This window comes from Bos indicus, chromosome 2 (genome assembly GCF_029378745.1).
Source record: "Bos indicus isolate NIAB-ARS_2022 breed Sahiwal x Tharparkar chromosome 2, NIAB-ARS_B.indTharparkar_mat_pri_1.0, whole genome shotgun sequence".
NCBI classification, from domain to species: Eukaryota; Metazoa; Chordata; class Mammalia; order Artiodactyla; family Bovidae; genus Bos; species Bos indicus.
The window spans coordinates 102997445-103013437 of record NC_091761.1 but is presented as its reverse complement, the minus strand read 5'-3'; the positions used below and the strand labels follow the sequence as shown (position 1 = coordinate 103013437).

General features: G+C 37.6%; 1 protein-coding gene across 1 annotated transcript in view; it reads left to right on the top strand.

Moving 5' to 3' along the window:
- Nucleotides 1-15993, top strand: part of ABCA12 (ATP binding cassette subfamily A member 12) — a 198224-nt gene that overhangs the window by 138623 nt on the left and 43608 nt on the right. The window contains exons 24-33 of the mRNA XM_070771765.1: nt 3155-3484; nt 4539-4608; nt 4694-4828; nt 5697-5843; nt 6766-6952; nt 8870-9088; nt 10300-10496; nt 11315-11475; nt 12846-13082; nt 13483-13630. Coding sequence (XP_070627866.1) covers nt 3155-3484; nt 4539-4608; nt 4694-4828; nt 5697-5843; nt 6766-6952; nt 8870-9088; nt 10300-10496; nt 11315-11475; nt 12846-13082; nt 13483-13630 — 1831 coding nt within the window. The remainder of the gene's footprint in view (nt 1-3154; nt 3485-4538; nt 4609-4693; nt 4829-5696; nt 5844-6765; nt 6953-8869; nt 9089-10299; nt 10497-11314; nt 11476-12845; nt 13083-13482; nt 13631-15993) is intronic.

The window sequence follows — 15993 nt, the reverse complement described above, 5'->3', positions numbered from 1 at the left end:
ACTATTTCAAAATGCCCTTCAGTTGAGCTTTATTCTGCATTTCTTGCTTTTAAAAATTAAAATATAAAACTATACAAAGGCTGACTTTATATTACACAGAAGAGTTGTTTTTCACACTGTGTTCTTGGTTTTATGGTTATTTTCATCTATTTGGTCTAAAATAAGTCATTTATGGGGATTTCATTGTTTATATTAAGTTTGAGACAAAATTTTGGAGTTCTGTCTCTCAATTCAGACAGGTATCCTAAAATATCTATAGTCTGCAGAATGATTGCCAAATATTATGCAAAAGTCTGTAGTTCTGTGGTACTTCACTTGAGGCAATTTTGTTTCCTTTTTTTGAATACCAGTTTACTCCTTTTTATGTCTTATTGGTATATATCCTACTAGTAAGAATATGGAATATTCCAAGTAATGATCACAATATCCTTTATATCCTACTAAAAACAATAACATAAATATCTTAAGAGAATATAAAATTTGAAGTACAAAAATATTATTAACCAGTTTTTGACATTCTTGTTGAATGAAAACTTGCTGTCAAGTAAATATATGTATATTTATGATTTCTTTTCTTGACAGTATTTAATGTCAGTCCCTGTGCATAAGCTTCTTTTGAATGTGATGACTCATTTGTCTAAAATCTCACAGAATCTCTTTCTTCTCATTATTTCCTGCTGAGAACTGGAGCAGAGTTTGATCACTGTGCAGAGGGGTTTTCCTGAGCCACAGGTTATCAGATATTGATGAATTGCTCCAGCAGGTTTGGGAGACTTGAGACAAGTGGCTGTTTGATTACAAGCTGGCACTTGCATCTGTTACTCTGAGGAGACTCCAACGACACCCAAGACAGCACAGCCCGTCGTCCTCTGTGGGCCACCTTCCATTAGCAAGCTTGGTCTTGTTGATGATCACAAAGTTGGCAGCGAATCTGGATAATTTATGGATGACCTACATGCACTCATTGCTTTTTTCTTTATGTATAACAGCTGTTCTTCTCATGGCATAAAATCCTGAAGTTTAACTCTGAAGTTTGATGCTAGAGTGCTAAGTAGTAAACACTGTTTGAGGCATCCTATCTGTTCTGTTTTGATAAAAAGCAATGATCAGTCTCCAACTTTTACCAATTCTTGGGAATAGAAATCTGATCTTGAGCCTTGAAAACTTCCAAATTGCTATGATAAACACCTTCATGCCTGCTCTTTGGGTTTGCTAAATTATTTTTAACAAGGCTATGAATGGAGAATTTTCTAGATATATAAATGTTTTATACTGAAGCTATCTACAGTCAGGGAAGGAAAACACATTTATAAACATGAAGTCAGCTCTCTTTCATGTCCTTGATAGCATTCTGGATACTTCATATCCACTTTGTAAAATATAGTGATAATGCCTCCTCCTGACATACATTGCTGTTGGGTGGAGGAGAAAATTTTTGTATAGGACAAATGAAATTAAGTGGTTACAATCAGCTTTCAGATAGTTACCTGGGTTCTATAACTTCCCATATAATTATATTCAAATAACATTAAAAACATTAAAAACATCAAAACACAAATAATGGGAAAGGCCAAAATACAAAAAAGAATTGGTATCTCTGAAATGAAGGCATCAAACATGACTCAGTAATTTTGCAAATTGGGTGGGATACAGGGAAATTGCTAAAATAAGATCTATGAGGTCTCTTTCACACCAAAATCTAACTTTCTTTTCAATGATAGATACATAGCAATTGGATAAAACCTTCCATAGTGAATCTTTACTCCATGCTGATTTTTTTTTTTTTTTTACTTTGACACACACATCTATTCCTATAGAAACATAGGTTGAATCTTTACTGTAAAGTGTGCAGGGTCTGGGAGGAAAGGAGTAGGAGGGAGAGAAGAGGGTGAGGAAAAGGGCAAAGTTAAGAGGAGAAGTCACGGGACTTCCTTAGTGATGATTAGCTTAAGGCCCACAGCTTAGACTAGTGGAGTCAGGTAGCTGTTTCCATGGTAACAACTGGAGCAACAGAGTTATCAAAACGTGATTGCAAAGGCAGAAAGTAAAAATCGTATTTTGCTTGTATAGTAAAAGATTTGGCACATTCCCTATTTTTTTTCCTAGACAAGTTAGATTTAAAGGGGAAGACATTGTACATCCTTGATTTTTCAAAAAAAAAAAAAAATAGTGGATTACAAAGCTGTTAGTGGAACACTTATTTTGTTCTTTTTAAGATGGAATATTAGATTCATAAACTTACTATTAATCAAGAGTTGTTACAACTAGAAACCGTGTACAAACTCAAGTCACTGATTCAAAACACCCAAGGTCCTGGGGGCTTCAGATCATTCAGAATCCTTTTGAGTTAACGCAAAAACACCTCATGTTGGTCTGTCTTTCCACCTTGATGGAATGCCTTGATCACTAAGGATACCACTGAAATAATACATAATATCAGTTGAGAGAGAGGTGTAGATTATCTGAGATGCATGTGTTCATTTTGGGTGCATGGACTTTTATAATTTTTTTGGAAAACAAAGATAACAAACCTGACCTAGATTGTTAGTGATTTTAAGGATAGGGAAATTATGCCAAAAGGCAGAAAGTCTTCTTCAAAGTTTGCATAGTTTAACATCTTAGGAATCTGGTCTACTTTATTTCTTATAGGAATATGAATAATTATTGCATTTTCATTAATGTTTAGTTGAAAATAATGGAGTTTTATTATCTCAATCCATACATTGAATTTTAAATAAATTATGAGTTTTCACCAACTTGAAATATTCTTACCTGCACACATATCAAATTCATGTTGTAAAATTCTGCAGGGGATAACAAATTTTTGTGTCTATTCTCAATTCGTTTAATCTGGAAACATCACTTAGATACCAGTTATAAAATGAGCTTGTCAAAAAATAAAACAAACCTCACCATCCAAATCATTCATTACACTGGGGCAGCCTGGGAGCTACAATCTAAGATGGACTGAAATAAATAGCCACGTTAATGTCATATAGTGAGCGTGGACAAATGCTATACCGAGAAACATCGTTAAAATGCCTAGTTTCACGTGTTTGAAGAGTCTCATGGACATTTTGGAATGGTACAGGAATAACTGTCATCTGAGAATATATTAGCTTAAGAAGAGACTAACACGTTTTCGTTTTTACAGTACATGAAGATGATGGGAGTGAACTCCTGCAGCCACTTTTTCGCCTGGCTCATAGAGAGTGTTGCATTTTTACTGATTACCATCGTCATCCTCATCATCATACTCAAGTTTGGCAATATTCTTCCTAAAACAAATGGGTTCATTTTGTTCCTGTATTTTTCGGACTACAGCTTCTCGGTTATTGCCATGAGCTATCTGATCAGTGCCTTCTTCAACAGCACCAACATTGCAGCTCTGATCGGAAGCCTCATTTATATCATTGCCTTTTTTCCATTTATTGTTCTGATTACAGTTGAAAATGAGTTGAGCTATGTAATAAAAGTATTCATGGTAAGTCAGCTGTCACAACTGAATGGCCAGGGTATGAAAGGAATGAACTTTTGTGCGTGTGTTTAGACTCTCTAAATGTACAAGTGCAGTAATTACAAAATGTGCATAACTGTCCTAATCATTGTCTACCATACAAGCATAAGACTATGAAAAGAAAACTTTTCCTCCACTGTTTATAAAATCATAATAGATGATGCTGTAAGAAAGAGCAGTCAAAATGTAATATATCATGTTTTGAAGATCATCAAGAATTCTGACTTATCTCTGGCCCAGTTCCATAAATATCTTAGAACCTCTATTACTGGCATTGTTCTCATATATGACTAATTCTTGTGGTTTTTATGACATGTAACCTACAGGCATGAATACAAATGTGCTGATAGCATAGAATCAATTTTGAATTCTTTTCTGCTTTTTCAATTCAAAGTACCAAATTAATTTAAGAACTTTAATGAAAGCATTAAGTTCACTGATATTGAAATTTGGAAAGCAGAAGTAAAGTTCACCATTGACTGAGGCTCATATTAGAACTTTGTTGTTTGTGGAAATAGGGATAAATAACTTTCATTTGACATTGGCTGCCTTGTATTTAAACAACATTTAAATTTTTATTTTTTGCATTATAAGTACTCAATTGATATTTTAATATATTTTCATGCATAAAACTTCTATTACTTGAAGACAATCTATGAAGTAAAAACATCTTCTGGCCCCTAACCTTTCATTTGATGTTAATCTTAACATTGCATTACTCTATAATTACCAATTTTGTAAATTGCTGAACAACATTTAGTAAGTTTAGATATGTATTTTGGATTTTTGACAAATATTTTCCAAGTTATAATTTTCCTTCTTTTGTTTTCTGCGATTGCCTCCCCTTTTCCTCCAAAATTGTAGTGCGCTTGGTAAGAGACCTCTGTGCTTTTAAATATGATCGAGAGTTAGTGTCAGTTTTACCTATAGAAGGGCCCAAAGTTTGAAGTAGGTTAAGACCTCTCTGGGTGAAATGTATGAAACCTACAAGAACTATCATTCTGGTTGATTCTATTCACAGAGCCTGCTGTCTCCAACAGCTTTCAGTTATGCAGGTCAGTACATTGCACGCTACGAGGAGCAAGGCATCGGTAGGTTCACTTTCTTTTCAACTGGATTTTATCTTTCACACCTACAGAATGTATCACAGAAAAATAAATGTATGTGTTCACTTAGGTCTTCAGTGGGAAAATATGTACAGTTCCCCAGTTCAGGATGACACCACTTCATTTGGCTGGCTGTGCTGTCTAATCCTCGCTGACTCTTTCATTTATTTCCTTATTGCTTGGTATGTCCGGAACGTTTTCCCAGGTATGATCATTCTTCCTACACATACATGCTTTTCATGATTGTTATCATTATAAAATTGCTAATATATATTTTCTAATATTTTATTTTCCAAATATCATCTCCAAAAATACTTCCATCCCAAAACTAACCAAAATTTTCCAGCCTGAGATAATGCACTGTTGAATTTTTTCCTCTGATATTCCTTTAAAGGATAGAATGAATTAAAAGCATGGAGTCCAGTCTTTCCAAATGGGAGTATGAGATATTATAAAAGGCAAAAATCAAGTCTCCTAATTTTAAGGAAAATTTATCAAATTTAATGGAACAAGACTAGTGGGGTTCCCCTCCAAGGTCTCAAATGGTTAAAACTTCAACATGCTCATAAGTTTTCCCATTAAGTCTTATTTATATTTGCACATTTTTGATTCTATGAATGAATGAAAGATTGTTACTCTATTCCAGTTATATAAAATTTCTGTAAAAGAGAAAAATGTGGAGACAAAGCAGATCAGTGATTGCTTCTGACTTGGGTTGAAACCAGGGATAATTTGCAAAGCACATGAGATAACTTTTTGGAGTTATTGAAATCTGGGGATTGTTGTTCTGGTTGCAAAACTTTATTTACTAGAAATCATCACACTCTGCATTTACAATGATTAAATTTTATAGTGTATAACTGTACCACTGAAGCTGTTTATAAAGGAAAGAATTAAAAACTGGCTTTCTTTTTTACTTTACTTTGGAAACTGAGACAACTTTAGTTTTATATAGTATCAAAAAAATGAAAATATTTCCTAAATACTACATAGTAAATACTGTTATTTAACTTCTGATGCTTAATGTTAACAATCGATTTAAAACTACTTTTCCTAATACATTTTTGTTACAGGTACATATGGTATGGCAGCTCCATGGTATTTTCCATTCCTTCCTTCCTATTGGAAAGAACGATTGGGATGTGCAGAAGTGAATCATGAGAAAAGCAATGGGCTTATGTTTACTAATATCATGATGCAGAACACCAACCCATCTGCCAGTAAGACAAGTAGGTCAACAACATGCATTATTATGAGGGAAGTGATGTAAAATTTACATGACTAGTGATTTTAATTATGTTTTTCTAAATGGCAAAATTATCATCCTTTTAGTCATGGATGAATATGTCTACACATATGTGTTTGGACTCGTAGGGAGATTAAATCGTGGCCTTTTCTGGGCTCATTAACTCAGTTGGTTAGCATATGGTGCTAATTAGGCCAAGATTGCAGATTGCTTTGTGGTCCAGTTAGATTTACACAGAGAAAAATTTTGTTCCTTGGCCACAGTCTGCACCCCTCACTCCAGCCATCTGTCACTAGTCATAAGGAGTAACCAAGTAACAAGTATGGATAATTTAGCATAACCCATCACCAACAAAGAACAAACAATTTAAGGCTTGTGACTTACTGACATTGGGTGAGCAGTGTCAGTTTTATAAAGTAAGGATGAGCCATATAACTAGTTCTTTTGTGATGCATGAAGGAAATGTAGAGAGTAATTAATGAACTGATTCTATAACCACAGATCTGAGTAAGCATTGTCCACCAAGTATAGACATTTATTCTATACATAAGTATCACCCTGTTCAATTGGAAGACCAAGCCTTAAACTTGTATTTTGAATTTGTGAGATCTTTGATTTGAATAAAGGAGAATTCAGTATTATGATACTATATTCTGAAACTTCTTTTTCTGACAGAGACAGGTAATATAAACCTTAGAGTGTGGTTCCAACACTCTCATTCATTTTTAAAACAAGTGAGAAGGTAGAAGACTATAATAGACCATTTATATCTGGAATTATTTTTTTACTTTGAGGCTTGTGTCTGTAGTCTTTGGTTTTTAATTAAGGAAAAGTCTAAATCTAGCTGCATTTTCTTTCCTTGTGAGCTTATAACTCTTCTCTTGATTTCTCTCCAGGTCCTGAATACAAATTTTCCTCCAACATTGAGCCTGAACCTAAAGATCTCACAGTTGGGGTTGCTCTGCATGGGGTCACAAAGATCTATGGCTCAAAAATTGCTGTTGATAACCTCAATCTGAACTTCTATGAAGGTCATATTACTTCATTGCTGGGGCCCAATGGAGCCGGGAAGACTACCACCATGTATGTTACTTTTCAATACTTAGGTGTCATGGAAGCATATTACTTAATATTTCCCCAATTCTTTCATAAAAATAGAGTTGTTACAGCTCCCAGATGGATTAAGATACCTCAACTTGCTTACTGTAGAAGCAAGTTTAAGCCTGTGAGCTCGAAGTCTGGATCAGACCCACCAGATAGGTTCATTTTGGTCTACCTAATATTGGCCCACTATTACTTCTCAAAATATTTTATTCCTGTGCCAGTTTTCAAATAAAAATAGGAGAGTTTTCAGATAAAAATAAACATTCCTGTCATCTCTTAAATATTAGAAAGTTTTGGAAACATTGGACCTACAGGCTTAGATAGAGACAATTGTTTTGGACTTATTAGTGACTGTTCTTAAAGCGGGTTTAATGACTGTTCTTCATCCCTGCTCCCCACCAACTTTACTGCCTCATACAGTCAGTCTGTTTCACTTATTTGCATTTTTACCCTGGCCTGTATACCAGTTTGGATTCACAAATCTTGGTATAAACACACTCAGCCCCATCTGCTCTATTAAATGGATCCTTTGCCTGGATTAATGAAAGAAAGAAAAAAGAAAAGAATCACTAGCTATCAGATATAGATCAAAAGTTCACAAACAGTACATGGGCTGTTCTTCCTCTCTTTTCACTTAACTAGCATTTTCCTGTGTCCTGATGGAGAAAAGATTTGAATGGTTTTAAAAGTGACATTGTTTTGAAATTGTTTCTGTGACTTACCTCCAGTGCTCCACTAGGCTTTGCTTGGAGTGAGCTCTAAGATGCTGCTGGCATTCTTGTCTTATTTGGGGAAAAATATCCATTGTCAGATATGCTGTTTACTGTCATCATGAGTAAGCTCAGTGAGTGCCAAAACATATTTTTCAGTAATTAAAAGGGGACAAAAGAGAGTTATGAAAGGAGCAAACATGAAGCTGCTCTCATTTATACGACCTGTTTCAATGCAGAGTTGGCTTTCTAGTGAGAATGTACTGTGTTTGTGCTAAATCTCTTCAGTGGTGTCCGACTTTGTGATCCTATGGATTGTAGCCCACCAAGCTCTTCTATCCACGAGGATTCTCCAGGCAAAAATGCTGGAGTGGGTTGCCATACTGAGAGTATAGTGCTTAAAATTAAGATTTCTAATAAGCAATAAGAGGACAATAAAGAAAAGGAATGGAGAAGGATTTTGAAGAGGCTATAATTTTAGCTGAAAAAGTCCCCATTGTAGTTTTCTGAGTATAAGGAATGTATAAAGAAATATGTTATTTGATTTTAATGCATTTTTATGGGAAGAATCACACATTGTATTGATTCCCTATTTAATCCACAATGGTCCTTTAAGATCTGTTATGTGTAAGACACTAGTTAGATGGTAAGAGTGGTACAAAAAAAAAAAAATGTCCTTTCCTTGACTTCATGGGGCTTACATTTTAGTGGAGAAGATGGATATTAAATAACTGCCCAGTTTACTGACCATCTGAAGTATGATGAGGAGTTCTGTAGGTGAGAATATTCAAGTGACAGGGTAGAGTGGGGGACTGAAGATGACCAAAGTTCACGTGAGAAATAGAAATTTGAGGCTTAATGGCCTATGGGAACTACCTGATGCCAGGGATGTGTGGGAGCTTGCTGAAGAAGGGAGTGCATTTGCAATTAGAAAGCCCAACCCTTTCTGTCATTATTGCCACCACGACCACCATCATCATCACATGTGCTTCTGTAACACTAAAGTATTGGGAGCTTAAAAGCAATTTTAATTTTTACTCCCAATTAATCCGATTTTACTTCATAGCTTGACCTGCCCTGGGAAGACACACCGTAACATTTTTTGCTAACAACTGAGATATATTTAGTCCAAAAACCTAGATCAAAGTTTTGGTTCACACCTAACTTATGGTTTCTTCATTTCCAGCTCCATGTTGACTGGACTGTTTGGGGCCTCGGCAGGTACCATCTTTGTTTACGGAAAAGATATCAGAACAGATCTGCACGTTGTGCGGAAGAACATGGGCGTCTGCATGCAGCATGATGTCTTGTTCAGTTACCTCACCACCAAGGAGCACCTTCTCCTCTACGGCTCCATTAAAGTTCCTCACTGGACTAAAAAGCAGCTGCATGAAGAAGTGAAAAGGTCAGATATGACAGGAATGAGAACATGTGCTGGTTAACTTCTCTCAGAAAGAAGTCAAGTTACAATAATAACACCAGTAGGAAACAGTTTCTCAGGAAACAATTGTTTTCAGTTTTTCTACTTTTCTGCTATTGTGTACATTTAAGGGCCTATGGGTTTTGTATAAGGGCCTATGAGAATTGTATACATTCTCCTCAGCAGCCAGTTATTACCCTGGAAATAGCTGCCTTCGTTTCTGGTCTTGTATTGCCCCCATTCCTCTGCTTCCAATCTCCATGGCCACCATACAAGTCTTAACTGGACCCCTGGCTTCTACATTCCCTTGTACAGTCTATTCTTCAAAGAACAGTCAGGGTGACCTTTTTAAACTACAGATTAGACCATGTCACTCCTCTGTCAAAGCCCTCTAATGGTTTCTCACCACATTCAGAGTGAAACTCAGGAATGTCCTTATCGAGGCCTGTGAGACTCTTCCTGACCTGCCCTCAATCTCGGTTTTGCTTTTATTTCCTTCTGCTTCTTCCCCATTCACTCTGCTCCAGGCATGCTCGCCCAGGTGCACGCTCAGTTATGCTGGGCCTGCTCCTGCCTCCGGGCTGCCCATGTTCCCACTACATAGAGCAGCGTTTTCCAGACAGCCCTTAGACTTACTCCACCCCTCTGGTCCTGCTCAAACATCACCTTCTCTGAGGGAGCCACCATGTGTAAAACAGATGCCTAAAATAGCACACGCCAGGCACTCATCTCATATACCCGGTGTTATTTGTTTTTTTATTACACTTATAAAATAGAAAATTATAATCTTCTTGGGAATATGTTTATCAACTGAATTTCCCCTGCATTACTCCTGATACACAACTATACTATATCATCATCTCCTCATGGGTTAGGAACATTATCTGCTCGATGCTGTTCCACAGCACCTAAAACACAGTCTGGCAGAAAACAGGCAGGGACTCTCTATATAAATACTTGTCAAATGAATGAATAAAATAATGAACCATATAGTCCTTATGGTGTTTTCTTAGTATTAATTTTATACCTCCAACTAGATGATAAACAACAGAAAACTATGTCGTGAATCCTCAATAGTTTACCTTGCTGAGCACATAATAGTTGTTTAATGAATACCTCTTATTTAGGGTGCTTTTTGTATTTTTCCAAAATTCAAATACTCTGTAAAACATAACCACTGCCCATCATTTCTGAAGGACTTTAAAAGATACTGGACTATATAGCCATCGTCATAAGAGAGTTGGAACACTGTCAGGAGGAATGAAGAGGAAGTTATCCATATCAATAGCTCTCATCGGAGGATCAAGGGTGGTAATTCTGGATGAACCATCCACTGGCGTTGACCCATGTTCTCGGCGAAGTATATGGGATGTTATATCCAAGAACAAAACTGGTATGAGTACTTTCTTATAACTTCTCCAGCCAGCAGTTATAGTTTTGCCCTCTGGGATGCAAGCACACAAGTTGAAGTCTTTTCTGTTTATAATCTCTGTTAAACATCTAAGGTGTGCTCTTCCTTTTCCCAGGTCTTGTCTTCTCCTAGCTAAATTTCTGGATCAATTAGTGTATAATTATGTAGAGCCCACTGTGAACTGAGCACTTAACTGACCTTTGTGAGAGTGTGCAAATCCAACAGAAGTTCCAAATTCTGCCTAGAGGAGCTTAGAATCTAATTAGAGATACCAAACATACACAAACGAAAATAAACTGAAAACAGACTAAATAAGTGCTAGCAGGATGTGAGGCAAAGGAGCAATCAGAGTGGAGTGGATTAATCAGAGAGAAATTTTCAAAAAGTCTTTAAAATTATGGCTTTTTCATAGTGAAGAAAAGGAGGGAGGGGGAGAGAGAGAGAGAGACAGAGAGAGAGAATGGAAGTGAAGCCAAGGGAACAGAATAAGGGATTAACAGAAGTCGGACATGACTGAAGTGACTTAGCAGCAGCAGCTCCCACTACAGAGTATGGACAGTTAGCCTTAGAGCATATTTGCTGTCAACTTACAAGAACACCCCCCGCAACCTGCCTCAGGTATTTAGGAACACCCCTTCTGAATTTCTCTTCGATCATTTTGGAAGCCCCTCTGATCAGTGTTTCAGTTAGCTCATAAAATGTGACTCTCCATAAATCACAGGATTTACTTATTTTAACTCAGTATATCTTGGCAACTGTAGCTTCATTTTTCATTTTGGGTTGTTCTCTGTGTTTTCAAGCCAGAACAATCATTCTGTCGACACACCACTTGGATGAGGCTGAAGTGCTGAGTGACCGCATTGCCTTCCTGGAGCAAGGAGGGCTGCGCTGCTGCGGGTCACCGTTTTATCTCAAGGAGGCATTTGGAGATGGGTATCACCTCACACTCACCAAGAAAAAGGTTTGTAGGAGAGAAACTATACCTCATTGTAGGGTCATAAATTCAGTTTGGTATGAAACAGAAGTAGAATCTGTCCAACTTCATACATTGCTAAAATTCACTATTAATATGTTAGATTCATGTTTCTCAAACTCGAGCAAATTTCAGAACCACTGAAGGTCTTGGTTAAATCCAGACTTCTGGCTCCACCTTCGAGTGTCTCTGATTCAGTAGATCTGGGAATGGGTTCTAGAATTTACTACACTTCTACCAAGGTCCACATTACCCATATGACACTGATGCTGCTGGTCTGGGATTGCACATTGAGAAGTAACGTACTAGATAAAAGAAAGTCTATACTTAAGGCTACTGATGAATGATCAGCCTGTTAGTTCCCCTACATTTCAGCCTGTAAGGCTAAAAATTAGATTTTCTGCTCTATAAAAAGCCAATGAAGGAATATGCAGTCACATATTCACTTTCTGATCAGTGTTCCTTGACTGGTAATGTGGAGACTGATTCAGCCAGACCAGTGATGCTTTCACATCTTCAAAGAACAAAAATGCTTAGTTTCTAAGGCTCCCTTACTATCTCAAATAGTGCTATTTATCTATGTTGTGCAAGATGTATATGCTATGACTACTCTCATTTATTTTATATCTTATCATCCTAATGTGACTCCCAAAATAGAAAAAGTAGTTCATTGTCACATTCCTTAATTCAATTAAAATTTTATTTATTAGTTATATATGATATCTTAATATGTGCCCAAGACATTGTCTTAGGCACTGGGGATACAGCAGTGAACTGATGATGCTAAGATCTCTGCTCTTATGGAGTTTATGTTCTGATGGGAGTGTGGGGAATTCGCGTGGTAAAATTGATAAGTATGTAATTTAGAATATTAGCAAGTGATAACTGCTATGGGTAGAACAAAGCAGAGGAAAGGGCATAGGGAACGCTAGGAAGTGCCATTTTAAGTAGACAGCATCTCTGAGAAGGTGACAGATGACCCAGGAGTTAAGGCCAAGAAGAGAGTGAGCCCTGTCACTATCTGGGGCAAAGGAACAATTGCAAAGACCCTAAGGAGGGAGCGCTCCTGAGCCTGAAGCATTGAATAACCGAACGTTTGTTGTTTCTGGGGTGAGAGAGAGAGAGGAGGTGAGCAAGGAGGCTGGAGAAGGGACAGGGTGAGGTGGGAGACAAGCCCTAGAATAGTGACTGACAGACAACCATAGGGACCCCCAGTGGGACAGGGAGCAAGAGAGGAGTGATATACTCCCTGGCACAGGTCTGTACTGGCCTAAAAGAACTCGCCACCCTCTGACTGGGGCCCTTGGGCCCTACAATGTGAAGACAAGGGAGTGTTTAACTTCTCTTCTCGTCTCTAGAGTCCAAATCTAAATGCAAGTACAGTGTGTGACACCACAGCTGTGACGGCAATGATCCAGTCACATCTCCCTGACGCCTACCTCAAGGAGGACATCGGGGGAGAACTTGTCTACGTGCTTCCTCCATTTAGCACCAAAGTTTCAGGGGCCTATCTTTCACTCCTGAGAGCCCTGGACAGTGGCCTGGGTGACCTCAACATTGGGTGCTATGGCATTTCAGATACCACCGTGGAAGAGGTACACCTGGACATTTCCTTTTTGCTTGAGGCTGATTAACTTGCTGTTCCCCTAGAATAAATATAAACAGTTCTTTTTAAAAAGAAAAAAAAATTTGTAATGAATGTTTTAAGAAGTAAAGGGAAACAAAAATAAAGATAGTTTTGATTATATAAAAATTATAAACAAACATTTTATCAAATCAGAACATCTTAAAATTATCTCAGTACCATTCTTATGTAAGACTGACTTCTGAGAACAAGCATGTTGCTTCACTTAGAGAAAACATATCTTTTACTATGAATATGTTCCTTTAAAGTCTCAATAAATGTGACAAAAATTTAAAATAAAAATTGAGCTTAAAAGCTAGAAAACACATACATGTTTTATGCTAATGAAGTGTTCCTGCTTCTCTTTCTAGGTCTTTCTGAACTTGACTAAAGAGTCACAAAAAAATAATAGGAGTCTTGAGCACTTAACAACAAAGAAAATCGGAAGTTCCAGTACCAATGGCATCTCAACCCCTGATGATTTATCTGTGAGCAGCAGCAATTTCACAGACAGAGATGGTAAAATAAATCTAATGTACACATTTTGCTTAATTCCAATGAACAGCATAAATGAGAAAATCACAGGACAGATTTTTTAATTCAACTTTATACTTTCTAAATTTAAAAAGACTAAAGAAATATAACCTTTATTTTTATATACAAAATATTTATCAAACCAAATTGAATTCCCTATTGCAAAAATATTTTGAAGAACATGAACTTCCTTGTTAGGGTAGTGATGTGTATCCTGTCTAGCTATGAGGAATCATTTTCAGGATATGACTTATTCCAACTAGTTGTGTCCAATAAGTTCAATACTTCATATAATTGATGGTGTCCAACAGGGCTTCCCAGGTGGCAATAGTGGTAAAGAACCCACCCGCCAACGCAGGAGACATATGAGATGGAGTTTCAATCCCTGTGTCAGGAAGATCTCCTGGAAGAGGGCATGGCAACCCACTCCAGTATTCTTGCCTGGAGAATCCCATGGACAGAGGAGCCTGGCAAGCTACAGTCCATGGGTCGCAAAGAGTCTAAATGACTGAAGCATCTGAGCATGCACTGAATTCATGAAGTCGGACTTAACAGTGAAGAATCTATAATAATAGGTTCCCCCCCACCTCCAAGTCTTCACACAAGATATGTTTGGGAAATGCTGTTACTTGTCACAGCTTTGAGGAATTGGGCTCTTTTGAAAATAGCTTTTATCCTGTCTTATACTCTGACAGTTAGTTTATGCCTTTGGAAATACTATTTACTTAAGGAAGCATATAGTAAAACCATGTATAAATTATGGAGTAGTCATTTCAAGAGTTTGCTTAAATTGGGAAAAATCTCTAGGAATAGAACTTATGATTAAACATTTGCTTGACTCTAAAATTCAGAAAATATAATCTCTGGTGTTTGTATAACTCTGGAACTTGGGAGTTTCATTTGTCCTCTGCTAGATTCCTCAGATGTCACCTTTTGGAAATATCATTGCTGAGACTATGGAATTGAGGACTTAGAGCGGGGTCAGCTGCTTCAGGAAGCAAATGTTATGCATTTGCCTCTGCATTTGTCTCATAATTTGAAACTATTCTTCAGTCAGAATGTTCCCCTCCTTGACATTATCATTTAGAAAGCACATATTTGCTCCATTTGATACACCTGTAAGTCATCGACATGTAATTTCTCAAGAAACAGAAAAGCATACTAATTAACTTACAATATTTAGCTCCTTCTGCAATTCCCCTTTGCAGAGATATGAGTTCTCATTTAAACTTGTTCACTCGATTTAATTGGAATTCATTTTAAATTAAGCAGCGTTGTATTTTTTCTTATCAGCTAAATGAAGATCATGATTTTTGTGCCGCATAATTTGTGATGGAGGATTAAAAATATCCACAGAGTTGACAAATACTGTCATTTTATCACATGTAAAGGAATGCTTGGTGGCAGACCTTCAGAAGAAATGTCATATTTGAAACTATTTTTAGAGGGGCTGCTGAAATTACTTGTTGTATGAGCACTACTGAGACATGCATTCTCAGTCACTAAGTTGTGTCCTGACTCTTGCAACCCCATGGACTTTAGCCTGCCAGACTCCTCTATCCGTGGGATTCTCTAGTCAAGAATACTGGAGTAGATTGCCATTTCATTCTCCAGGGCATATTCCCAACCCAGGGACTGAACCTGTGTCTCTCCCAACTCCTGCATTGGCAGGTATATTGTTTACCCCTGAGCCACCTGAAAAACCCAAGCCACCGTTTATGACCTCCACTGCTGTGCGGCTCTCACTCTCAGAAGACATGGGAGTGGGGTAGGCTTGTTGGAGAGGAGGGAGGATCTCATTTTTTCCAATGAGATCTTTTCTGTGACTAAAGTGGTAAAAATGGAGTTTTAAAACGCCATATTGTCAGTCCAGATTTCTAAAAAGAATGCAACAAATAAGTACTTGAACTAGAATTGTACTTTGGAGGAGAGCATTTTCCTTTTCCTACGTTTAAGGTGACTTCATTGGGCCCCATGCTGCTGCTGCTGCTGCTAAGTTGCTTCAGTCATGTCCGACTCTGTGTGACCCCATAGACGGCAGCCCACCAGGCTCCCCCATCCCTGGGATTCTCCAGGCAAGAACACCAGAGTGGGTTGCCATTTCCTTCTCCAATGCATGAAAGTGAAAAGTGAAAAGTGAAAATGAAGTCGCTCAGTCATGTTCAACTCTTAGCGACCCCATGGATTGCAGCCCACCCAGCTCCTCTGTCCATGGGATTTTCCAGGCAGGAGTACTGGAGTGGGGTGCCATCCCCTTCTCTGATTGGGCCCCATAATGAGAGCCAATTAGACTTACCGTCACCAAGTTACCGACAACAGGGATGAGTTATACTAGACTGATGTTTTGC